The sequence below is a fragment of the Epinephelus lanceolatus genome, chromosome 18 (assembly GCF_041903045.1).
Source record: "Epinephelus lanceolatus isolate andai-2023 chromosome 18, ASM4190304v1, whole genome shotgun sequence".
NCBI classification, from domain to species: Eukaryota; Metazoa; Chordata; class Actinopteri; order Perciformes; family Serranidae; genus Epinephelus; species Epinephelus lanceolatus.
Window position 1 is genome coordinate 23,891,391 of NC_135751.1, and position 24,651 is coordinate 23,916,041.

A 24,651-nucleotide genomic window follows, 5' to 3' on the forward strand; every position below is an offset into this window, starting at 1 on the left:
GTAGTGCGTGTGTAAAGCGTCTGCTATATGGTGGACTATGGTTCACCCGATGTGAGTTGATGTCCATAAATGTGCAGTTCTTCTCAGGCGAAGTTGTAGCTGCTGCAAAAATGTTCATTCATTCATTCATTCCTTCATTCAGTATACTGTGCTGATGTAACTCAGCAAAGCCCCCCTAATTCCAGTTCATTTTTTAAAGCTATTTACAGTAGGGCTTTCAAGAGGCCCAATCAGAAACTGTGGACAAGTTCCAGGGAAACAGGACCCAAGCACCCTGAAGAGCCTTTTTGCCTCACTTTTATTCACTCCTGTTCTTTCTCAAGAGTTCCTCCTGAAAGTATTTGGCAAACACTGGTGAAAAAAAAAGACTTTGAGGCAAGAAAAACAACAAGTCGTTCTTGAGCCACCCACACCCCATCTGCTGTGGTATTATCTTCTTTTATTATCTACAGATTATGTGCGCTGATATGATTTCTACAGTTTGGTCTGGTGGTCATTGTGGTTGTTCTTGTTGTTTTTTTGTTTGTGGAGCTCTGTGATATGAGACAGCGAGATGGGGGGGTGGGGGGCAAAAAATCCTCCCCCATGTGCATCTAATCGTCCATTCAGCACCCTCTTAATGGCTTGTCAGTTCCCCTTGCCCTTCCATTTTCTGTCCAATTAATTCCTTTCTAGCTCTCCGGATAAAGGGACACAATGGGGCCCCTCCACAGCATAATGAATCATTAAAATTCAGCAGCGCGGCCCTGGCACTTGGCTTCTCCCTGGGCTGGTTAGGGACGGCTGCTTGGCATGCATGCCAAGGCCAACTTGAGCATTCTACCCGCTGGACCAGAGGAGATGGGATCTCTCTCCTCATTCCTCTCTTGGTGGTTTAATGAAAATGAAATGATGAAAAAATGTGTAATATTTTTGTTGATGCATCTATAGCAACATATAAAGTGTCAGCTTGAGGGCCTGTAAGGTCAGAAGGTTATAAGGGAGCTGTTTGCTGCAACATGTATATCTGTATATCTTTAAAAAAGACGAGATGAAAAGCGTATGAGCTTTAAAGCAAAAGACGACTTTAACATGTATTTTGCAGAAGTCAGTAACTTGATTTGAGCAATTTAATTTAACGTGACAGTTTGATTACACACACAAAAAAAAATGCTCAGAAGGACGAGAGCTGAGAATAATTCCCTCAAGGTCTCACTGGTCTCCCCTCACAGCTGTAGCTCACAGTACAGATGTTAGACAAGCTGATATCCAGCGCAAAATCAAACCCGTGAATTCTGTTTATTTATTCAACAATTTGTCCCCAAATACATTCACGAGCAGGTCGAAACGAAACACGAAGTGCGAATAAGAACGACAAAGACAAATATCAAGAAAAAGTATCTTTTTATTTAAAAAAAAAAAAAAAAGGCCAGCGAATGGGTTAGCTGTGCATGTGTGAATGAAACTCTAGTTAATAGAACAACAATAATTTTCACAGCCTGTCTCAGAATTATACACCAGAATAATATACAAAACACAGTTCTGTGGACAAGTCTCAGAGCACGCTGCTCCCCGCGTTTCTCATACAGCATCTCACAGAACAGTACAAACCAAGGCTGTAAGGAATGATATCAAATCAAGGATATAATCAGGAGCAGGTTAACTGTAGGAACCTCTGGTGTTGATTACTGATTGTGTGCTGCCTGACGTTTGTTAATAATTCAATTTCATATTGAAATACTGACAATAAGCATTAGAAGGCACAAAAGACGTTTTGCGCGAGACTGCAGCAGTGAGTGGGCACTTGATGGCTGATGAGATAAATATGGACACACACTCTTAATTTCCTCCTTAAACCCTAAACAGTCGTCTTCGAGTAACGGATGAATTCAAAGATAATATCAGTGAAGAGTTGTTTAAGTATCATTTGGTGTGTATTATGTCATGGGATATGTATCTGTTTCCCAAGGAAGTTGCTCACACATACAGGAGCACTACATCTCCCTGACACACACACACAGATGCACGTACGTACACATATCCGTGTGCTGTCCATCTACATATACAGGAGGTCCAGCTGACATGTCACTCAGAGTGTGTGGTGTTATTTTACCCCATTTCCTTTAACCCTAGATCATGACTAATCGCAATTTGCCAAGCATAGCTCTCAGACACCTGTTCTGTCCTGCGCGAGTCTGTTGGTCCGGCTCTGTTTGCTTGCAACTTGGAATGGAGATGTTACTGGAAATTGGTCTTCACTGGAATGATATCGAAATTATTTGTACTTGTATCGTCCTTCACTTCATTTACCATGTTTTCATTAAAAGCCAGACAGTACGGTAAATAACCAAACCCACGTTACATGTGTTTTATCTACTTAAGAACAAAAAATAAAAACAATAATGCATGAACATAAATACATATAAGACTTTTTTGCCAAAATGACATTATAAGATTCATATGAGCCATTTAGTTAAGACTGATCGACTGATGCGAATGGCTGCGATATAGCTCTGGCCATTAATGTAAATTTTCACTGCAAATTCACATAATTGGTCCCGTGTACGTTCTCCAATGTATCTGCTTCTCCATCTGCTCCACAACAGAATTGAGCCAAGCCGTTTCTCTCCTACACAACTCGGTGGCAGGCCTTTGCTTTACCTCGAGTGTGCGCACACACGTGCATTCTTAAACTGGGAAAAAGATGGGGGATGTACAGGATGTAGGCGTAGGCGACATGTCCTCATGGAGGAGTTTTGGCTCACCAACAACACATTTTGTCTTTGTGTAAAAAGTCTGTGTTTTCATCACAACGATATAACTTTGTATAAAATCAGCAGGCACTTTTTTCTTTTTGTTTGTTTCACGTTCAAATGGTCACAGGTAGCCTACTACACACACTTCTCCACCTGCTCCTTACTTCCTTCATTAGTAGTGCATCGATCTGAATGAGTCTCTGGTGCGAACTGACTGTTTCTTGTCCCCTCAAGGTCGAGACAGCGTGGTGTAGACGGGCTGGTCCCAGCTGGAAGCGGTGGGGCTGTGGGCAGGAGCCATGGACAGACTGTTGAGGATCGGGCTGCCGTAGGGCCGCCTGGATGAGTGGAAATAGGGGTACTGGTAGAGGCTAGAGGGGTAGCCAGAATAAGGGTTGTAATAGTTGGAGCTCTGGAGGTCAGTATAGTCACACTGGGAGCTGGAGAAAGAGGCTGCAGCCGAGGCAGCCGATGTGGCCGAGGTGACACAGGCCTGGCTACTGTAGGAGCTGTAATCGGAGTGTGAGGGTGACCCGTGGGAGTGCTCGCTGTAGTGGCTGGGGCTCAGTTGCTCTGTTTTAATATGGAGCCGGTGCTGGCCCAGCTCACTGGCAGAGGGAGTGGAGGAGGACATGGTGCTCTTGCGGCTCCACGCTGACCCGTTGGCGCCCGCGTGGCTGTATGAGGAAGTGTAAGAGCCGCCAGGTGCGGGAGCCTGCCCGTGGCTGTGGTCTGAAGGCAGGGCGGAGGAGCCTGAGGCGTGGCCGTTGAGCGGGAGGTACTGATCAAACTCGTGCACGTCAAAGCTCTCCATGTTGCTGATGACATCAGTGCTGAGCTCAGAGATGTCGACGTTGCTGAAATCTATGTTTTGCCTGTTGCTGTCAACAAGACGACGGCCTTCGTGTTTCAGATCTTGCTTCATCCCGTGGTGCAGGTCTGTTTTGGGAGTAGTGGGTGGTGTTGGGGGACCATGGGGCTGCCCTGGAAAAATAAAAGCGGGTGAGGCTTCATCACTCCAAATACAAAATGATTTAAACAATTTACAGCAACCCAAAACATTTTAATTCTTAAAATATACCTCACACACTAACTGTGTTTGATACATTTTCTCCTCTTCTATCAATTTCGACAACATACCTGCGTGCTCAGGGTGGTGGTGTCCATCAGTCATCCCTGCCAGTCCTCCCATCCCTGGTTCAGCTTTATACATGTGATGTGCCAGCTCTGCTCCTGAGTCTGAGTCGCTCTGGCCTGGTTTCATGTTCTTCCGTCGCCGCGGCTGGTACTTGTAGTCTGGATGATCTTTCTTGTGCTGAACCCGGAGCCTCTCTGCTTCATCTACAAACGGCCTCTTCTCACTTTCTGAGAGCAAACTATGACGGGGGAAAAAAGGATAAAATAATAAAGTGAATGCAGCCAAAGTAAACACATATTAAAAGATAAAATTTAAGTAATTTAGAGCTTTTTTTTAATAGTTAAGTGGGGTTTTTTTATTTTTCTTTTAAAGGATTTACCTTTGAAATTGAAACTTTTTTTTAAATTTATTCTATTTAATCTATATTTTTCTGTAATTGCCAAAGCTGTTAATGTAAACTATTATTTATGAAATAATTGTCTACATGCCCAAATCTACATCCAAGACCTCTGGATGTGCTTATAGTTATATTCATTTTTAATATTCAGTTACACCCTCTTCATCCCTGTATTTCTCTTTAGAAAATCAAATGTTTCTTACCGCCACAGTTTCCCCAGAGTCTTGCTCAGTTCGGCGTTGTGCAGGTGTGGATACTGATCCGCCAGCTTTCTGCGGGCCGCTTGCGCCCAAACCATGAACGCATTCATGGGTCTCTTGACATGAGGTTTATTCTTCAGAGAGCCGTTCCCTCTCACGGGCATTGGCACCAAGGACCAGTCGTATCCTTTCAGGACCTGAGAGACGGCGTCCCGTATGCAAGCAGGGAACCGGTCATCATCCTCCGAGTCCAGCTTCTTTCCCAAACCGGCGAGCAGGGATCCTTGGCCGTCGGAGCCTGTCGGTGAGGACGGAGCATCGGAGTCGGACTCGTCCTGGGACATGGAGCTGTTTGTGCCCGATGGACTGCACGGCTGGTCCCCGCCACACTTGTCATGCTCCTCTGTCATTTTTAACATTATTCGCTCAGCCCCTTGGGGATGAAAATCCGAAATCAATTAAAAGCAAAAAAAAATCAAATGTTACCACTGAGCTGAAGCGCGCAGCAAAGTGGCCGGTGCGCCTTTTACGCACGGTGCGCCACAGTTAAATTCCTCCAACAATTTCAGTCAACACAAGTCCGTTGTTTTCCTTCTGCTTCCCTGTTTGTTTGTCTTCGTTAGTCTTGTTTTCCTATGCTGTCATGGGAGGTGCAGTCGTGAAAGTTGTGGTCCACAATGTGAGCTGAGGAGCTGCACGTTACAGCAACTTGAGTTGGAGTTTTAAAATCGTCACTCCACCCTCCGCCTGGGATTGGCTGGAACAAATCACCACGCTCCCTCCATTGGTTCAGGCTTTTATGTGGGCTTCATTATTATAATGATTTTATTTTTTTCATTGCTGACACAGATCTGTTTTTACTAAAGTTACACACATTGTGTGACAAACAATTCTATAATGCTGTCAGGAGATGCAGTGAGCTCAGAAATTACACTAATACTGAATACTTTAAAAATAATTTTTGGTATTTATTATTTTTTTAGCAGTTATACAGTAAACGTAAACATCTTCAATCTTTACATGTGTGTATAAATCAACAAATAAGTTAACAATAAAACAAGTGACATAATTATTGCAATACAGGCTGATAATGTCTGTATATTGTCATTTTCCTCCTGACACACATGGTTTAATTTCCTTACAAAATATTTTTATTTTTAAACACATTTAGGATGGCAGCAAATGCACGAGTTATTTTTAATAAATATGACAAATGCCAAAAGTACAATTCTAATCGTATCTTACTGAGATGAAGGTTGAGGTTTAACACACTCTAAACAAGACTCGACCATCAGAGAAAGTTCTATCATTCAGAGAGTAAAATGGAAATTAATATTCAGGGTTTTATTCTCTCACATAACAGAACAGTCTCAAAAATTATAGGCTTTTACTTTGGTTAAACGCCGAACAAATGTGTCAGAGCTTGTGACAAATTAATTTGCAGCAAGGTTGCAAATTAAAGCACATATATATAATGAGTGTCAGGTCTGACAGATCTCATTGTCAGAGAGGCAGGATGATCCTCCTTCTCACTAGTTAGAAGTGATGGCTGCCTCTCTTTCTTTGACTATATTAAATAATTGCTCATAACAATAATTCATCAGTTTTTTAGACTAATTGACTGTGTGATATTAAGCCTTTAACGTCTGTGTGTCTAAAACCAAACAAATGATCATGACTCTGAAACAAAATGTCTCCTGATCTGACTTCTCACTAAAACGTGTGTTCGCAGGCCAGTGTGAGCTCAATTATAGCTATGATAAACATCCTAAATTTAGAAGAGGAAGTTAATTTGTCCCAGCAGTCTGTTTTGCGATCCATAAGTCACTTCTCACTACCAGTGAAGCCAGCTTTTTTTATGACACTGAAGATATAAAGAGCGGAGGAGATAAGAGAATTAGAGATTGAATCATTGCCTTTGTTAAAGGTGTCTTTGTGTCCATGTATTGTGGGATGATTTTTATCGCTGGCCTCACTGTGAAAAGACAAGGTGTGTTTGTGCTGGACGTCAGTTTGCTGTGCTCGATGCACACTGCAGGTGGCTGAGGGAAGAGGAGAGGTTGTAGTGTGGAAATAATAGAAACTGTGGCTTTTGCATGAAGAGTTTGCTGCGAGGAAGGTAACGGCTTGTGCAGCAAGGTAAGAAGTTTTAAATTGTTTGGCTGCTGGTGAGTTTGATATATTGTATTTGGTGTCTGTCGAAGTATCATGTGCCTTTGTATAAAATGTAATGCAAAATAATGAAAATTTTCCACCAAATATAAAATGCAGTGCTCCTTTGCTCAGTCCCGAGCAGACTGTCTTTCTAACAGCTGCTGTCAAAGCACTCGGTTGGGTCAAGTTCAGTGCATGTGGGTGTGTGTGAAGTGTGTGTGTGCATGTGTGTGTGAACAGACAGTCAGGACAGCGGCGAGTTGTCAAACATGAATGACTCTGGCTTCACTCTCGTCCCGCTCTTCACACGGAAAAGTATTTACCGTGTGTGTGTGCATGCACGTGTCTGCAGAGAAGACTCATTGTAGACTCAAACATGTGTCATGTGAGCATGTTACATATAACTTTTCCGACATGAGGCCAGTGTCAATTTGGATAATGAACTTGAAAGCACTTAGTGAGTCAAAGCTTCCCCAATAATTAATCAATTTGCTGCAACACACGAGACATGAGTCCTGTCACTTCCACATAAATTAAATTGATTGCCTGATCCTTTTAACACTGCCTTTTGGATTTGCAATTAAATCTTTGTTTGTGTCACATGTAACGTTGCAAATCCCTGTTCCCAATCACCATCGAAACTGATTCAACTGTCCCTGGCTCAACTCCCGTCTCACCACGGAATTAAATGGAAAACCTTCCGTCAGGGTTGATGCATCCTGCCGACAGACAGACAGACAAACAAACGGATCAATATTAATCAAACCAGTGTGTGGTAGTTCAAAAATAGTACCTCATTTGGTTTGAATTTATCCTATGAAAATAAAAAGCATTATATTTGAACATGATTTTAATAGCTGCGGGTTGATCATGGGGTCAAGGAAAACAAAGTCAGCCATAAGAGAAGAGCGAAATCCTCACCAGTCACCACATCTCAGGTACAAGGCGGATCAGGATGAGCCCAATTTGAGTGACAGCTGCCGCCAAGCTGCTAAGCAATGAGACAGTCTTGGTTTCTGCGTAAAGAGAAGGAGACAGATTTATACAGACTCCAGCCGTCCCCCCTCCATGCCTCCCTGTATTGTGGGGAGAAACTCTGGCCAAAGTTTGTGGGCTCTGGGCTCTTGATTAGAAAAGGAAGGAGCAACAGAGGAGAGGTAACCGCGCATGAACCTTAAGTGTCCCAAAGAATGAAGGAAGGTTTTAATTTTCCTATTTTTTTGCAGGATGCATCTCAAAGGAAAGACCAGAGTAAAGATTTTCAGATTTTTTTTTCTTCCAGGCTTTAGCAGAGCATGTTAGACCATTTCTCCTGGGTCCTAGTCACTTCTACCCCACATGTAAATTATACTCTCTGGCTTCTAATGTGCATACAAAATTAAATTACACAGTCACCCGCAGGAATCTTGCCCCCTTTGGTCTCTGCTTCTGTGTTTTAATGCACTTCGGCACATTTCTTCACTCCAGCCAAGTTATTGGACGTAGTATGTCGAGCAGTTAAATTGGCATAAATTGCCGCGGCATTGTGCAGTATAGAAAAGAGTTTTTAGATGTGTTAGGATGATGTGAACCGGATGAGGAGTCCATAAAGTTCACGAAGTTCACAGGAGTTGGATAAATGTTTGCCGTGCAACCAACAAACTATTGCATGTGAAACGTATATTCTGTGTTTAAATCCATATGTTTGTGTATGATGTATAAACGCTGCAACACAAGAATCCCGATAGAACTTTGAAAACTTTTCCACATGAGGAGCAACAGTGGAAACCCGCGTCTCTGCAGCCACCACAGCGCTCCAACCCTAACCCAAACAGCAGGCCTTCATTCTGTTAAATAATCTCACTGATTGCACTCTGAGTCAGTGTAAACTTGCTGAACTGGGGAGACTGGCATGCCCTGCCTCTCACCCAGACGATCCCAACCGCTGCCTAACCACATGTGGAACAAGCTCCTGGGCTGCTAACAAGCCATATTTCACCCACGCGCCACATCAACCAGACCACTTCTATCTTTGGTTTCACACTCTCAGAAAGAAGGTAATTAGTGCAGAATTTACAGTTGCAGCAGACGCAACTGAATGTCAACGATCTACGTGTAGCTTCGACAGCAAATTCCTCGAACTTTATTTTACAGCCCCTGTGAAGCTATGCGATGTAATATTGTTACATCTTTTAGGTGAAACCATTCAGAGGATTTTCCATCCAGGTTCACACACACACATAAAAGCGAACTCTCGGTGATGGATGTACCTACTCCTCCTCTCTGTTCCATCTCTACTCATCCCAACCCCTCTGGAAGTTACATGGTGGATGTTTTCCATTTTGGTCGGCGGCCAAATCTATTTTCCAGGTCTTCTACTTAGTGAGGTCGAGGACCCCGGGGATGTTTGACTCCACTGGTTCTAATCACAGTCCAACCCCCATGACAGCTGCTGCATGTTAGGACCTCCCATTGACCCTTGACCCCACACTATCCTAAATTCATTCTATTAAAACACCATAATGAGGGGTTTACTGGACCAATTGCAGGTTTTATTTAAACCTATTAGTAGACGCAGAGAGGTGGAGGGGAGGGTTTGCGCCCTGAAGAGGGAAGGAAGGGAGTTTTGAGGAGATTGAAGGGGGAGTGTTTGTGACTGAAGGAAACAATTAGTCCAAAATGTCTCAGGGTGTGTTTGGCCTTCAGCCACACTCGTTCTTAATGTCAGGAGTATAAAAAGAGCACAAGTGTTTCCAGATTACTTGCCGTGTTGATTGTATGTGTTTTCTCCCTGACACGTAACTGTTTTGCGAGGCGGCAGTATCGCTCGTGATAGTTCGGCGTGTTCATATTTGCTACAGATTATGAACAGAGAGGTTTTGGAAGCCGTTGTAGTAGCAGGTCAGGAAGGAGCATGTTAAAGCGTTTCCTCAAGGCTTTCCTGTAAATCTTTGATCTGCAAACTGTCAGCAGGTATCTTAGTTGTGTAGGGACTCCCATGATGTGCGAGAACACTTTATGTGTACGTTTGTGAAATGCATAATGGTTTTAGTTGTTGACACAGAGCTTCTGTTTTGAACGTCGCCTGAAGGAAAAGCTCAAGGATGATTATCGGAGAACAGATAAGCAGTTTGAGCTGAGCTCTGTTTTTCTTTTTCTTTTTTTTTTTTTTAAAGGGGATATCAAAACCAAACATCACAGTATGATACAACAGGTCCAACTAAAGCAGGACACAAATACTCTGCAGAGTGATGTGCTATAAAAAGGGAAAGACGAGTGGTTGCTCTGTAGATACAAACGTAGATCAGAATCTTGTGTTCGTGGAGAACCGGAAACAACAGGACTGACAGGAAGGCAATCCAGGCACGTTTGTTTTGTTTTTTTTTCAAAATATAAAAACGAGGAGGGAAGTATTAAAAAAGCCTTTAATGTAGTGGCTAAATCATGACAGAGCCAACATGTTTCAACCACTGCAGGTCTTCGTCAGGGCTTTCAAAACATACAATCGCAGGAGCCAATCAGAGGCCATCACATGACCCTATAAGGATATATCTGTCATTCTCTACAAGCGTCGTCATTTTTCTTACAGCCTTAAGATAGGTGTGTATGTATCTAAATCTTTTTGGGGTGTCTGGGTGTATCTCACGTCACTTTGTGTTTTTACTAACATGCTATCGTTTTGTTAGTGTCTGTTTGTTTCACCTGTCATGCCATTATATGGGTCATGTGATGGCCTCTGATTGGTTCCTGCGATTATATAGGTGGGACCATACCTGTATTGTAGGATTTTAAAGCCCTGACGAAGACCTGCAGTGGTGGAAACATGTTTGCTCTTTCAATTTATAATTTAGCCACTACAATAAAGCCTCTTTTAATAGTTCCTTCCTTGTTTTTTCTATATATTCAAAGTGCCTGGATGCCTTCCTGTCGATCCAGAGTGATGTACTAAATTCTAGAGTTTATCGGCACAAATAAGACACAATCCCAGCTGGCACAAGACCGACCTTCAACTTTGAAATATGGTTGAAATTATGTCAGTTGTTGTTTTAGCTTTAAAACAACATTGGAATAATATTTAATTGTGATGGTTGTAAAAAGGTTAACAAAACCCTCATAAATCAGCATTGAAATTTCAGAAAGAAACCATTTTGAAATAGCGTTTAAAATTTATTAAGTAACAATAATACATTGTGAAATCAACATTGATTCATCTTTCAAAATCAAAACATAATTCAACAGTGATTCAGCCGTGGTGTATGGCGCTGATTCATCAGTGATTAAACATTAAAATGCCAGCTGGGACAGGGCAAATAGTAAATGAGCCTGTAAACATACAAATATATGAGCATTAAATCTGGAAGCTTCCTTCTTTTCATTTGGCATTTTTTATATGCGAAGTACAAAACTGATAGTGGCGATTTGCCTCAGACTGAGGGGGACGATAGGAGAGTTTGTTTTTCTCTGATCTTTAAATTACAGTGAGGGAATTTTATAATATTGTGCAGCCACACTAAGATGGCAGTGGCCAGAGGAATCTGCATGAAGTAGATTATTGATGAATCACCTTCATGCATTAATCCAACATCAATAATTTTGCATATGATCCATGATGATGAAGATACAGAAAAATAGTAATGCTGTAGAGTCTTCGGTGTGCAGGGGAAATGTCCATCCCTGGTTATTTTCCCCTGACATGACAGCTTAAATGCTACAATGTTCAGCAGGGATGACACTTCCCATGGTGTATCTTGTCCCAGAGTTGTCCCAAGAGAAGCGTGGGTGTATATGGGTTCCTTTTTTTTCCTTTGCACTTTCTGATCTACAACCCCCTCTTTCTGTCTCTCTTCCCTCTCATCTTCTCGGCATATGTTCTGAATAAAACTTGCGGTGTGCTCAGTCTTCCACATTGTCTCCTTTTTTGATCCTTGATTCTCATAAATCATCTCCCTAATTTGCCTGTGAATTAGATGGTGCGCGACATGTAGACATTTAGGACGGGGCGGCGAGAGAACAGAGAGCCCACCCCTTGACTTTACGGGAAATGGGAGGCCGCTCCACAAAAGCAGGACTATTTAGAGGACTTGTCTGCCTGCGGGGACTTTGCCTCACAGTGCTAAGATAACTGTGGTGGATTATTTTTATTTACAGATAATTAAAACAAGGATTAAAAGCTATTTGCACTGCTCATTTTTATGTCTCCCTTTTTTTATGAGCACAACACTGAGAAAATGTGCACGTGCATACAAATGTTTACACAGAGACAGTGTGTGTAGCAAGTGAGCGCGGTGCACACAGAGCAGCACAGTATGAAACCTAAATCTCTTGTGTACAATTCATACATTGCAGGGTAATTTATAAGCTATGAAAATGATAATTGTTGAAGTGGATCAAATTCTCCAATTAGGCTCTCAGTGTGGCAGCCAAGACTCTCGATGTTTATGAGCAGCAGTTAGTCTGTCTGTCTCCAGCCTGTCTGTAACCTCTAATAGAAACGCTACACTGAGAAACACATCAGCACACCTGCTGCTAACTGCATGAAGAGGCTCACTGTGTGGTGATCATCTGAATCCATGTCGTAATATATTATATGATGTTGTAAAATAATTGCTGTGGCTTGGTTGGTTAATTTACTGCACACTTGAAAACTAGTTAGTGCTTCAGCATTTGATCAAAGGTGGTTTCCCTACAGGGTAGCTGTAAAAAAAAATTTTTTTACACTTTTGTACATATTGCATACATAGATCCAAATTTACAGCTTCTCTGTCATACATTATATATTCATTATGCATTTATGGGTGGGAAGTTGAAGGAAGCTGCAGAAATACATTAAACTCCCCGTCCTCCTCCATAACATGCTGTCTTTTGTCAATGCGTATCCTTGTACCCCTATAAACACCCATCAGAGTCCATATTACTGAACAGAGAAAGCAGCATTGCAACATTATCCAGAGATTAACACCATGCACAGGCACGGTCAGCCACAGCACATAGCCTCAGATCTGCTGTCAAAAAGGCTCAAATGAAATCATGCAGCCTGACATGTCATTGTAATGTAGCTTAGCATTGCACTTTCTCAACTGGCCATTCTAATATTTTACACTTTAAGTAACTTATCCAAAACTGGCTGTGTCAAGAATGTAGCCAGAATGTGAATGTGACCAGTTTTTGAGCTGTGGATGTTTTTCTTGTTCTGTAATCTGTCGCAACTGGATCTTTCATTCTCCTCTTTAAAGGGATGCTTTGCCGATTTTCAACCTTTTAACCTGCTTTGTATCATAACAAGGTGGCTAGTATGTGTAAATCAACTGTGGTAAATTTCCCTCCATCTTACATCTGCGCCTGGATCTCCATGCTCATCTCCCAGCTAACATTCGCGGGATGACACACTTTGCGTCATCCGGCAGATTTTCGCTGGCTCTAGAGCTGTTGCTCAAACTGCAGAGGCCCCCCCCCCCAAAAACACAGAACACCTGCCCTGTTTGGGTCGGTTCAGTCAAACTCAAGTTTGTTTGCCTCCTAAGTGCGGTTCGTTTGGACAGGTGTGTACACAGCAATCGCACTCTGGTGTGCACCAAAACAACCAGACTGAGACCTTCTTGAAGAGGTGGTCTCGGCCCAGTTACAAACGAACTCTGGTGCGGTTCTTTTGTGGTGGGAACGTGTTGCATTTCACATTGTTTTGGTTCAACAAGCATGAGCATGTTACAGTCCCGCAGGATTATTAATGTGCGCCTCCTCCTGTGCTGCCTCTCGGTTGCACATTTGGTGCATCCAGTGCATCAAAATATTGTGTCTAGTTGGAGCTGCGCCTCGTTTTCAAACTGTATGGTTCGACTAAAATGATCAATGCAAGCAATATAGTCCACGATGACCAGTGTCCCTCCATTGTGACAGTAGAAAGTGTTGCATTTATCTTGCAAAACTACTCTTCCTTAATGTTGTGTTTACTTCCTGGAATTTTTACTGCATGGAAATTCTGACCAGTCAAGAGCAGCTTCCTCGTGCAAGGCATTTTATCTGGACCACTTGTAAATGTAACCAACTCTAGGCAATTACACAACTTTGTAACCAAATTAGTGCCTGATTCGGACCACAGCAAGACAACTCTAGGTCTGAACACACCTGAAAAACTAGGCAGAAGTTGTAGGTTTGCTACCTATTGAGCAAAAGAAAATGCCACAGCCATTTTTCTTTTGTTTTCTCCGGTCACGTAGCAACAATTTCAAATGTATTTGCATCGTTTTACTTGAGGGATAGCCTAGTTTTATGAGAAGACTAAGAGACACTACATGTGAAAGGTTTTTTTATGCACTGGTCAATTTTGAGAGTTTGGGCTATCTTGCTTCCATAACATGTTCTTTCAGACTAGTGGGGGGGGAAATATCCAAAATACACATTAGGTGTGTATTTGTTTTCAGATATTTGATCTGGAAGTTTATGCAAAAAGTGCATATTTAATTAGAGAATGCCTCATTTGCATATTAAAACAGAAATTTCAGGAAACTTCATCTCAATGTATGTAATCAACTGTGGGAGTTCCATGGTGATATCCATTTGTTAAAAGTTCTGCTGTATTCACCTGTAGTGTCTCCTCTTAAGTCATAATCCATAACATGTTGTATGGTTTCCCTACCAACTGTCACACAGACATCACTTGCCCCAGGCAGGAAAATAAGGAAGCACTTTTTAACCGTTTCCACTGTTTGTAGGTAAAAGGGTATTTCCTGGTAGCCACTTCACTATTTCCAACTGTTTACATTTTTCCCGACTGTTGCAGACATGCAAAACAACAAAGTCTGATACTGTAGCTTTCAGGTGCTTCACACAAAGACAAACCAACGACCCAACGCTCACAGCACCCGTGGGTAAACTAGCTCTTGACCGTGGATGAACGTTGAAACTACAAAGCAGGTTATTTGTGTTGAGTTTATTGGGTTGTTGTGGGGAGTTTTGGCCATGACTGCATGGTGGTGCACGGCTACAGGTCACATAGTGTGGGAGTCCGAGGTCACCAGGGTCACTTCCTGTTCCCTTTAAAGAGGTGCAGAGCTCTAGCTGCGGACAAAAGAGACCACGGAAGTACTTCTGTAGCACGAAGGATATAAAGAGTCTTTTCAGTGGACCACCGACTCTGACCTTTTCATTCACAGAGGAATTTAACTTTCCCTAAAAGTAGCTTGCTTTGGAAATGTAGCATTCTCCTCCACCTTCTGCTGTGTATTCACACGAATCCTGCACAGTTTTATTGCCCAGATGTGCTGTTTGTGTAGTTACTGTTAAGTAACTGACACTTTAGTAGAGAATCCAGTGTTGCGTAAACAGACTCAGATCAGTTTTTGGACGCTGGATCACCTTTGGTGAAGTTCAGAGTGTTCTGACTGGTGACTGTGTTCAGCTCTGAGGACTATCAGTGCATAGATGAAATTACATATCTGCTGAAGATGGTCAAATCAACAGCATTCGATTCCACTCAGCACACTCACCTTGGATTTCCTCTCTGTGTCTGTGTGAGTGTGTCTCTGTGTCTGTGTCGGTCCCATCACTTCCACCATCAAAGATTCTTCTAATTTCAATGTTTTTATTTTCACCAAACATTTCAATTCAACTTTTTCTGCTTATTTTAGCCAAATTGAAGGAATATAAAGCAGCCCCACCCCCTGCTCCACCTACCTCTTGTGTCTACTAATGGCAGCCCCTGGGACAGCTTTAGCTACATTTAACATACAGTATAAATCTGCTGAGCTATAGGGTCCCTCATTTAACAAGATGCTGCTTTATGGTGCTGCGCACAACTTTCTTTTATGGATTATGTGAAGAATATGTCATTTATTTGATTGATTCTTGCGTTTATACTTTAGAGCTCTGAGCTCCCCTGTTTGGTTTTGGGGGATTAATTCATCATCTCTAATTTGACAATGATATGACTCTCTACAGCCAGACTATGCATCGAACAGTAAAACAGCAGAATCGTCTTAATTGGAGAAACTGTTTATATACTGCGTTTATATGTGTGTGTGCACATGCATGTTTGTGTTGGTGTCTGCAGCACAGACCATTTGAGTAGCCCATGAGTTGTCCACATGTGCGTTGGATAAATTGGTACCAAACTTAATCAGAACCAATGACCTCGGCCCCCCCACCCAACAGCCCGGTTTTTGCTTCATGGGTGCGTTTATGGCCTCAAACTCAGGTACATATATTTATGATGGCAGTAAAGTGGGCCGCTGTAGTTAATCTCCTAATGACGTCTCCTTTCCTCTGCCACCAGTGAGTCTGGGTTCGGGCCACAGGGACCGAGCGCTGGAGACAGGACGGGGGGGAACGGGGCCTTGTTTTGGGGATGCAAATTGAGGGGAGCAGGGCTTAAATTGAACTGGGTTTGCGGCCGAGAGGGTGGCATGAGACCGGGCCTTGCTTTTTCTGTGTGGTGCAAAATGACATGTATGTGACATGGCATATCCCAGAGGTGTGGGATGCATTGCAAGTGAGAGTGGCAAGGGGAAATTTCCCTAATGGGAAACAAATGCGCCACACTTCTCAGCTCTTGTCACTTTCTATCTGTGAGGCTGCTTTTTTCTTTTGCATTAATTTGCAAAGATGCTTTGCATACACCTTTTAAACTGCTTATTTAAATGATATTCATTTGTCAAAGCATGCTGGCGACTTTTGTATACATGCATGTGCACAGGTGTGAGTGTATGATCATGTCATTTATGTGTGTCTCAAAGGGAATTTCTTATTTTTTCTTGGCAGCAAAGCATGACTCCATTATAAGGGTGCCTGCTACCGTATTTAACTTTACTGAAAGATACAGTATGATGACACTGGTGCACACCAAGCAGAACAGTTACCGCCCTTTTCCTCTCTCTGTCTCCACTGTCCATCTTCCCTCCTCCTTCCTCTCTCCTCTCCTGGTTGCAGTTGTATTTGTGCGCCTTGGGAAGATTACAAAGAGGTGCTTTGTGAGGGGATGCAGCTGCTGAAATTCGACTAGATCCAGCTGAAGAGAGAAGGGAGCAGGTGGGTCAACAACGCCACCCTGCCGTTCCCAGAATATCAGGCTGCAGAGCTGTGCCTCCCTCCCTCCCCCACCCACACACACACACACACACACACACACACACACACACACACACATGCACACACATCCTCAGAGCACCCCTACCCCACCCCAGCACACGCACAAACAAACATTATACCATGTCAAAATACAAACACAGTAACACCCACAAAACAGCAATACAGCAATATGCACATGTCAAAGGACTGCCTCAGTGGAAATACTGCCCACTCAAACAAGTGTGCATCACTGGAATCATTCATACGGTGGGAGAATGTTGGCAGAAAGTTAGAAAAGCAACACAAATAATTACAACAACACACAAACATAGCCCTAAGTGCTGCCTCACTAAGGCCTTATGCCGATACTAACGTGGCTTTTTTGTGATCGCATTAACAGCAGTTGTAACGAGGGCAGCAAAAGTGTTGCGGAAAGCAGAGGAAGATCCTGTCAGCTCTGTGAAGTTGAGATGTTAACAGGTCAGGGTGCTGCCAAAATGTTGGATTTCTGCATTGCAATGGGGACATTGGTAAGATGACCCTCATCCGGCTTTGCGCAGCTCAAACGGAGGTGGTAGGAGATGGAGAGAGAAAAACGAATGAAAGAGAGGCGAGGAAGTCCTGCAGGCGAGCGTTCTTGTTCTTGTTGAGGCGGCTCAGATGTCACGCCATGCTCTCTGCGGGGGACATACGCCATAAAGTAACAAGGTGACATAAAATGCACAGATTTTTCTTCCAATCCGCAAAAACTGGAAGATGCTGTGCAAGTGTAGACACACTGAAGTAGTACTTAAGTTAAAAAATGAAAAATGATGTTCCCACTTTGCTTTATCGTCTCCATTTTCACCCTTAATCATCTCCAGCTCCAGACAAGCTGCTTTTTTTTTTTTTTTTTGCACACATGCATTCTCTGTGGAAACCCCGACCAAACTATGGATGAATTTTTGTATTAACTTTGCATATGTTTTCTCTCTGCCGTCATGTTCCATAAACAAGCTTTTTGATAATCATAAAAGCAATATGCTAATGGGATGCGAAGGAATTGGACGGTACGGAAAGCTGTGGGCTTTGTGAACTATTCTTTTGGCGTCGTAAAATATGTATCTGTCAGTGAAGCCCCTCTGTATCCTTAATGAAAGTTTTGACGCACATCGCTCCCACCCCCACACCTCAGTGCGCCCATCCCCCCATCATGTGAGCAGTAAATCAGCCGCATTGATAATAAGTCCTTCTGTCCTGTCTTGAAAATGCTTGAATGTCATTTCATACACACAGTGCCCCACAGGGCTGTACCCTGAAAGAGCCCACTGTCCCACACACTTAGTATTCCTGCCTTGAGATACTTGCAGACATCCCTATCACCAGTTAAAAGTCCTGCAGGCAGCAGGCTGACCAGCAATCGCTGAGTCGTACAGTATGTGTTCTCTCTTTCTCTTTCACCGGGAACATTCACTCATGATTCCTCTGATATTTCTTTGTGTGTATGTGTATGTGTGTGCTGTTTTTCTCTCTCTGAAGGCAGTCAGCTTCAGAATTCATCTCTATCTTGCCTGTTGCCCTTTGATGGCATAGCATATGTTCGTTTTCCCTGTGCAGCTTTTCCATCAGGCTGATTCTTCTGTGTTTCAGTAAAAAAAAATGTACTTCCACTGGCAATATATCATCCAGTTGTCATTTCTTCCATCATTTCTGAATGACTTCAATTCTTTTCATGGGTCACTAGTCTTCCGCCATTCATGTGGCTGCAGCTTTGTTGAGACACTGAGTTCAGTGACTTGATATCAGTTCCATCACAGCGCTGGCACTCGCACCCCGCGGGGCTTCTCTCAGACAGACTCGAAAGCCTCTCGCACCAGTTGGGAAAACACGGCTCCCACTCTTCATGCGGTGCTCCAGGTTATTGTTCATTTTCTTATCAGTCACCCTGGTTCATCTGATACAGTAGAAACAACACATTCTAGGCTCCTCACTTGCTCACATTACAGTTTGTGTGGAAGTGTGAGAGAGATCATCATTAGAAGGTGGAACTCAGAAAAATGCAGACTTCCAGCCATCTGGAGCTCCATCTCTCCACATGTTTTGGAGTGTGGGAAGCTGTAAGAAAGTGTCACTGGTCTAAAATCACTAAATATTTCATCAACTCTGTGCTCGTCCGTGGGTGTGTTATTGTTTGAGTGGTTTTCCTTTTTTTTTTTTTTTCTTGTGGCCAATTACTCCTCCATCACTGTCATTCACATTAATTTACATCAATTCATTTGTCATGTTAAATTTGTCTAAGCCCTGCAATCTGCGTCCAACCCACGATTCTGAAGTTCGACAAAATGAAGCCATATGCTGCTGATATGGCACTGATCACATGTTTTCCGCTCAGCGCTGTGTCATCTCAAGCAACTCTGGGCGACTGCAGAAGATGCGCCCACATCTCACCTCTCCTCCGTATCTTCGACTGTGCGAGTAATGGCCTCCACATTGCCTAGCGAAGCGTCATGCCTGATTGCCGCCATTCTCACATCTGCTTCCTGGAACAGCGGCGGGGAAGTCTCCAAAGAGCTCCCAGCGGAGTGTGGGGCATGTGTGCTCACATATGAGGCGAGAGTTTGAGACGGGGGCTTGCCGGCGTGGTTTATTTTCAAAGGGTAGTGCTGAGGATGTGTTGAGAGGTTGAGGAGTTGAGAGAGCTCTCTGCGCTCTGGTTTGGGTTTCACCTCCCTGGGACACAGCTGGGGGGTTGGGGTTAGGAGCTCAGGGAGGGGGTCCGCAAGGATTTTGTGTTTAGACAACAGCACAAACAAGGCAGAATATTATTTTCTGTGTGTGTGCATGCATGTGTGAGAGAGACAGAAAGTGTACAACCTTGTACATAACGTTATGTTCCTATCATATTTACAGGAAATGGTTACCTAATTCTTGTTAATCTTTTTTGTCATCTTATGTACTTAAGTGTCGTGTGTGTGGGGGGGGGGGGGGGGGGGGGGGGGCATGCAAACAACCAAACTGAACTCCAGCAGAACAGGGAAGTAAACCATGTAAGCCAGTGCCAGCTAACTGTCATATCTGCACCATTCATTTCCCTATTTCTCAGCTGTAACATGTGTAACGATAGGCATCGCTCCAAGTGGGACACTTTGCATCTAAAAAGGCCTGGGCCTTATGAAAAATGTGCAGAGCTGAACCGAACTTATTTGGTTATTCAAAGCTGCCACTCTCTCTTTTCTAAGCCCGCATCACCATACACATGCAGCGTGTTTTCCAGCTGCCACAGCAGACTCTGAAGTTTTGAATGCAAAATAAGATGCAAAAGTGAAAATTTGCATTTAGAGGACAGTTTCAACTGAGGTCAGCAGAGGCACCAAAGCTCACCGGGACACTCTTTAACACAGGGCGTTTGGCTATTTAAAGTGCTTGTGTCTAACTAACTGCTCTGAGCAACTGAAGCATGTCCTCACTTAGGCAGGCTGGGAGTGGAAGAGGAACATGGCTGTAAAACTGGCTTGTCAACTCAAGCAAAATATTCCCTCTGTAGATATGTCCAGTTTAAAAAGTCCAGTGTGTTAGATTTAGGAGGATGTTGGCAGAAATGGAATAAAATGTACAACTATGTTTTCTTTAGTGTATAATCATCTATAGCCTTTTATATCGACATAGGGAGCGGGTCATTTATGGAGATCAACTTCTGCACCGCCTTGTCTCTACAGTAGCCCAGAATGGACAAACCAAACACTGGGTCTAGATAGGAGTATTTGAGATTTCATGATTCGCAGCCCCTCCGCAATTTGAGCGCCAGAAACAGTTTTTTGTGTGTGTGAAACTGCTTTATGTAGTGTTTTTTATCATTTTATATCACCAGGTCTGTTTGTTTTGAAGAGGAAGAGGCCTCTGCGGATAATTCAGCTCCCGGTATAAACCTCCTAATCATCCAGATCTGGAGTTACCAGAGAGAAAAAGGGTGAGCAGCAGTCTGTCTCTGACATGCCAAACAGCATAAGAGAAACACTGATTTATAATGTGAAATTTAGTGTTTTTAATGGTTTAAATCACTGGACTTTAATTGTTTTGAAGATGCGGAGACCTCTGCAGATAATTCGGCTCCAATCCTTTCTGGATGTCTGGATCAGAAATAAGGTAAGCACACATTAATTTATCAGAGAAAATAGGTGAGCACTCATTAGCAGGTGCTGGGCTTGCAGCCAAACAGCATATGAGAAATGCTTATTTGTAACATGAAACAGCTTTATTCAGTGTTTTTACTGGTTTTAATCACCCGGTCAGTTTGTTTTGGAGACAAAGAGAACTCTGCAGATAATTCGGCTCCTAGTAAAAACCTTGTGAACAATGAACACTGAAGGAATTCCAACCGGGAGAAGTTTCAGCTGGTTGCAATCTGCAATCCTCAGCACTAGATGCCACTAAATCCCCTAAAATCTTACACACTGTTCCTTTAAAAATCCTTGTGAGCATTATCACTTTTGGAAATTGAGCAATGATGAAGCAGAGCAAGTTGTTGACTTTAATGACTAATAAAAGATGCACTTTATTGGTTGGTGTTGATGTAGAAAATGAACATTAAGTAGCCTGATGACTTGCACGAAACTGTCAGGAACCTATAATAAGAAGGAGTTTGTCTTCACAACTGAATCTCCTCCTCTATTTATAATGCTATCCATCTCAAAGTGTATCGCATGCTCACTGAACACCAGAGTTGGATGGCATGTCTGTTTTCTGTTTTGTACTTTCTTAATCCCTTCTGGTTACAATCACTATTATTCGTTTTCCTCACTTTAATTTCGTAACCATAAAACTCCCATTTTACACCCACCTCTCCGGTAAGCAGTGTCACACTATACTGTACATCTAGAATGCAAATAGGAAAGCAGACAGACGGCATGTCTGGATTTTTTTTTCCCTTCTGTTTTTTTTTATAACGATTCTTATGGCTTCTCTGCATTCGCTGCATTGTGTTGCCTGCCAAGCACTGAGGCTGCCACAACGCTGCTGCTGCTGCTGCTGCTGGTGGTGTTTTTTCGATCAGACCGGTGTGGACCTGGGAAGCAGAGCTGTGCCACAGTGGAATTCAGGTGCCAAGAATATAATTTTCCTTAAGTGCTTACAACTGTAAAAACCAAAGTTGATTCCCTGAGACTGAAAGTAATTACAGGCCGTTTAAATTGGAGAAAAAGGCAAAGCAGCAGGCTATTTAGTTTTCGCAGAACTCAAGAAACATAATGTGGTCTGTCTAATATCTGTTTTATTTGAATGTTTTAACGTTCAACTCAGTAATTTATATTGGCTGTGTGTGATTCCTCTGGAGGAAATGCCACTGGCTGTGGTTAACCCAAAGATTATAAACTGCGGAAGATATACTGGGCTTTCATATCAATACTAATATAGGAAGGCATCATCTGGAATGAAACAGACAGTAATATCTACTCTAAATCATCTACGTATTGCCTAATTATCCTTCCACCTAAAGTACTGGCTACATGTGACTGACTGTCTGTGCTGCTGGTTTGTCCTCACAGAGAGATGAACTTGGCAGTGGGATGCACTGAGTGTATCTGTTGTGGTGGAGCGGGGGTGGGGGGGCTTCACCCGGCTTGTAAGAGCGTGACGGTGCACCTGTCAGAGAGGAAGGCCTGGCTAATCACTGTAAGCTGGCCGCAGAGTGAACATGTGTGCTGGGGAGACCCTCAGGCCAGGAGGGGAGGAGGGGAGGAGGGGAGGGCACGCCTGACCCAAATTGTTTCAATAAAAAAAAAAAAAAGAAGAAGGATGTGGAGGGAGAATTCCCAAGATCATTCCCCCACCTTCCCTCTGCTTTCACCGCTCCTCGGGTCTTCCCCTTTACCTCACACTCCTCATCTTCGGACATCAGAGCATTTTCTCTGTTTTCCTTGTTAAATCATCCGGCTTTTGACAGGGTGATTGCATCCTTGCTCATATATGCTGACTCATCTCTTCTGTAAAATCCGCCTTCCTGGGAATATCTGCCCTGCCATTGGCTCCCTCGGGTCTGATAACGTAGAGACTATTTCTCTGCTCTCTCTCTCTTCCTCTCTATATTGAGTCATTCTCTGGGAAAAAGCAAATCAGCACTCCGCCGAGATTCTAGAGAATACACTCTCCGGTTCTGTTGACGAAGGGTGAGGTTCTTCTTCTCTTCACCTCTGGAGGCAGGACCACACAGCGTGTGAAAATCTGGCCCCGCTGACACACCTCGGTTTCCATGCGCAATAAAACATACATACATGTTTTCCCACAACAAATGACTTCACACCACAGTTTAGAGATGCACAGCCGTCCTCGCTTTGTTGCAGGAATTACTCGGGCTTAGTCGTGTTTGTGCATAGCTCTGGAAACAGGTAATCATTAAATATGGTCGGCAGTGGTGCAGTCTAAACAACTGAGAGCAAACAGAAGATTTGTCTGGAGCTCGGCAGCATTAGTATGTCGCTCTCTCAGCCTGCCAAGTCCGAGGAAAGTTTTCAATTAGCGTCAGATGTGGATGTCGAAAGTGTACCTGCGTTTGAATGCCTGCTCATTTCAGCTGTACATCTTTTTTGATTTAATGTTAAATCCCGAAAGGCTCCAAATGTATATTACATTGGCCGGTCAGGCTCAGATTTGATTTTGTAAATCTGCCTTTGCGTGTGTCTTCTATGACTAATTGCATTTGGCCGGCACATCCAAACGCTTCATGTTTGTCTGTAATCATTTGCTTTGACCACCATGACATTCCTCAAGAAGTCAAATGCTCGATTTTGTTGCACTAATGCCTCTAACATTTCCACATCCTTCATTTCCTTCAGAGTGGTCTTCAGACTAATTTCTGCTACATGGCAAATAAATAATCTTACATACTAGAATAAAGACTTATAATAAAGGTAAAATCTCCAGTATTTCAAGCCAACTTCATAAGAAAGTGCCGGGCCATCTTTGTTGTTCTATGCTTTGAGATAAGATCACAGCTTAAACGAATTCCCCATGACACAATCTGAGAGCAATTAGCAACACTTTCACTTTAGATCTCCTTTCTCTTCAAGCATGCATTGCTTCAAGTGTAATGGAGCTGCTAAAATGATTAAAGTGATAATGAGACCAAGATATGTCGTCGAATAATATTTTATAACATGTATTACACACCGTAAATATTGAACCCTCTCAGATCTGCAGTGTCTCTTAGTTGCCAGCCAAATGGGCTTTTTGTTTATGATGCTCACAAGTTAACACCTTCCTCAAGTTCTGAAAAATGGGACCCTTTGTTGAGACTAATCCCTCACAAAAAGCCATCAAGTGGAGTTTTGGGTCCCAAGTGTGCAGTCGGTAACCAATCTTTTCAACAGATTCCTCCTAAACATTGGAAGCTGCACTGGACATTAAACATGCAGAGAAGTGCCTGCTGTCTACAGCTTGTCAATGTGCTTCCACTTATCTCCACCACCTCCTCCTCCTCCTTCTCCTCCTTCTTTCTCTCTTGTCTTTCTCCCCTCTCCTCTCCTCTATCTCTTCTCACCCTGTCTCTCTCCCCGGGGGAAGAGTTTGAAGTGGCGTTTCTTGGGCTTTGTTTCCTAAAGGGGCTGGTTTTGTTGTGTCTAGTGTCTGGGCTTTGGCAGGGCCTGGATGCTGAGCTGAAACCTAATCTATCAGTGCGCTCGCCACACCGCAAGAGGTGGTTTTTTGCGATCCTCTTAGTGGCTGCTGGCTGCTTTATTCTGGACTCTAGAGGTTCCCAACTGAGGGCAATGGCTTCCCATCGTGGGATAATGGTTTGTTGCCTTCCACTACCCCTTTTTGGTTTAACCGTTCCTCAAATATACTCTTATTATATACTCAAAACACACACACCCTGCAGGCTTTAAAGGCCTCAATACGCTTCTTACTGTGAGTGTTGGGTTTTTATATCAACAGAATTAAAACTTTTTTCTTTTTTTTTTGTCATTTTACAAAAGCAATGTCATAACATTTTTGTCTGAGCTCTTCTTAGTGGTTTGA

General features: G+C 43.1%; 1 protein-coding gene and 1 long non-coding RNA gene across 2 annotated transcripts in view; one reads left to right on the forward strand and one right to left on the reverse strand.

Annotated features, from left to right (window-relative positions):
- Positions 1–2,855: 2,855 nt before the first annotated feature.
- Positions 2,856–5,164, reverse strand: LOC117268859 (transcription factor Sox-8). The gene is made up of 3 exons (XM_033645590.2): positions 4,474–5,164; positions 3,876–4,111; positions 2,856–3,719 (listed from the first exon to the last, which is right to left on the reverse strand). Exons 1-3 carry the CDS (start codon positions 4,887–4,889, stop codon positions 2,965–2,967), a joined length of 1,407 nt encoding a protein of 468 aa, XP_033501481.2. The 5' UTR covers positions 4,890–5,164; the 3' UTR covers positions 2,856–2,964.
- Positions 5,165–6,502: 1,338 nt separating this feature from the next.
- LOC144458611 (uncharacterized) overlaps positions 6,503–24,651 on the forward strand; it is a 55,577-nt gene continuing 37,428 nt past the window's right edge. Inside the window, exons 1-3 of the long non-coding RNA XR_013488003.1 lie at positions 6,503–6,609; positions 20,510–20,608; positions 20,722–20,784. This is a non-coding gene — a long non-coding RNA (uncharacterized LOC144458611). The remainder of the gene's footprint in view (positions 6,610–20,509; positions 20,609–20,721; positions 20,785–24,651) is intronic.

Excerpts from the sequence above, each read along its gene's own strand:
- LOC117268859 (XM_033645590.2), bottom strand. The coding sequence starts at position 4,889 with ATGTTAAAAATGACAGAGGAGCATGACAAGTGTGGCGGGGACCAGCCG. Across the intron at positions 4,112-4,473 it reads ACTCTGGGGAAACTGTGGCG|TTTGCTCTCAGAAAGTGAGA; the intron begins GTAAGAAACATT and ends CCCCCGTCATAG. Across the intron at positions 3,720-3,875 it reads CCACCACCCTGAGCACGCAG|GGCAGCCCCATGGTCCCCCA; the intron begins GTATGTTGTCGA and ends TTATTTTTCCAG.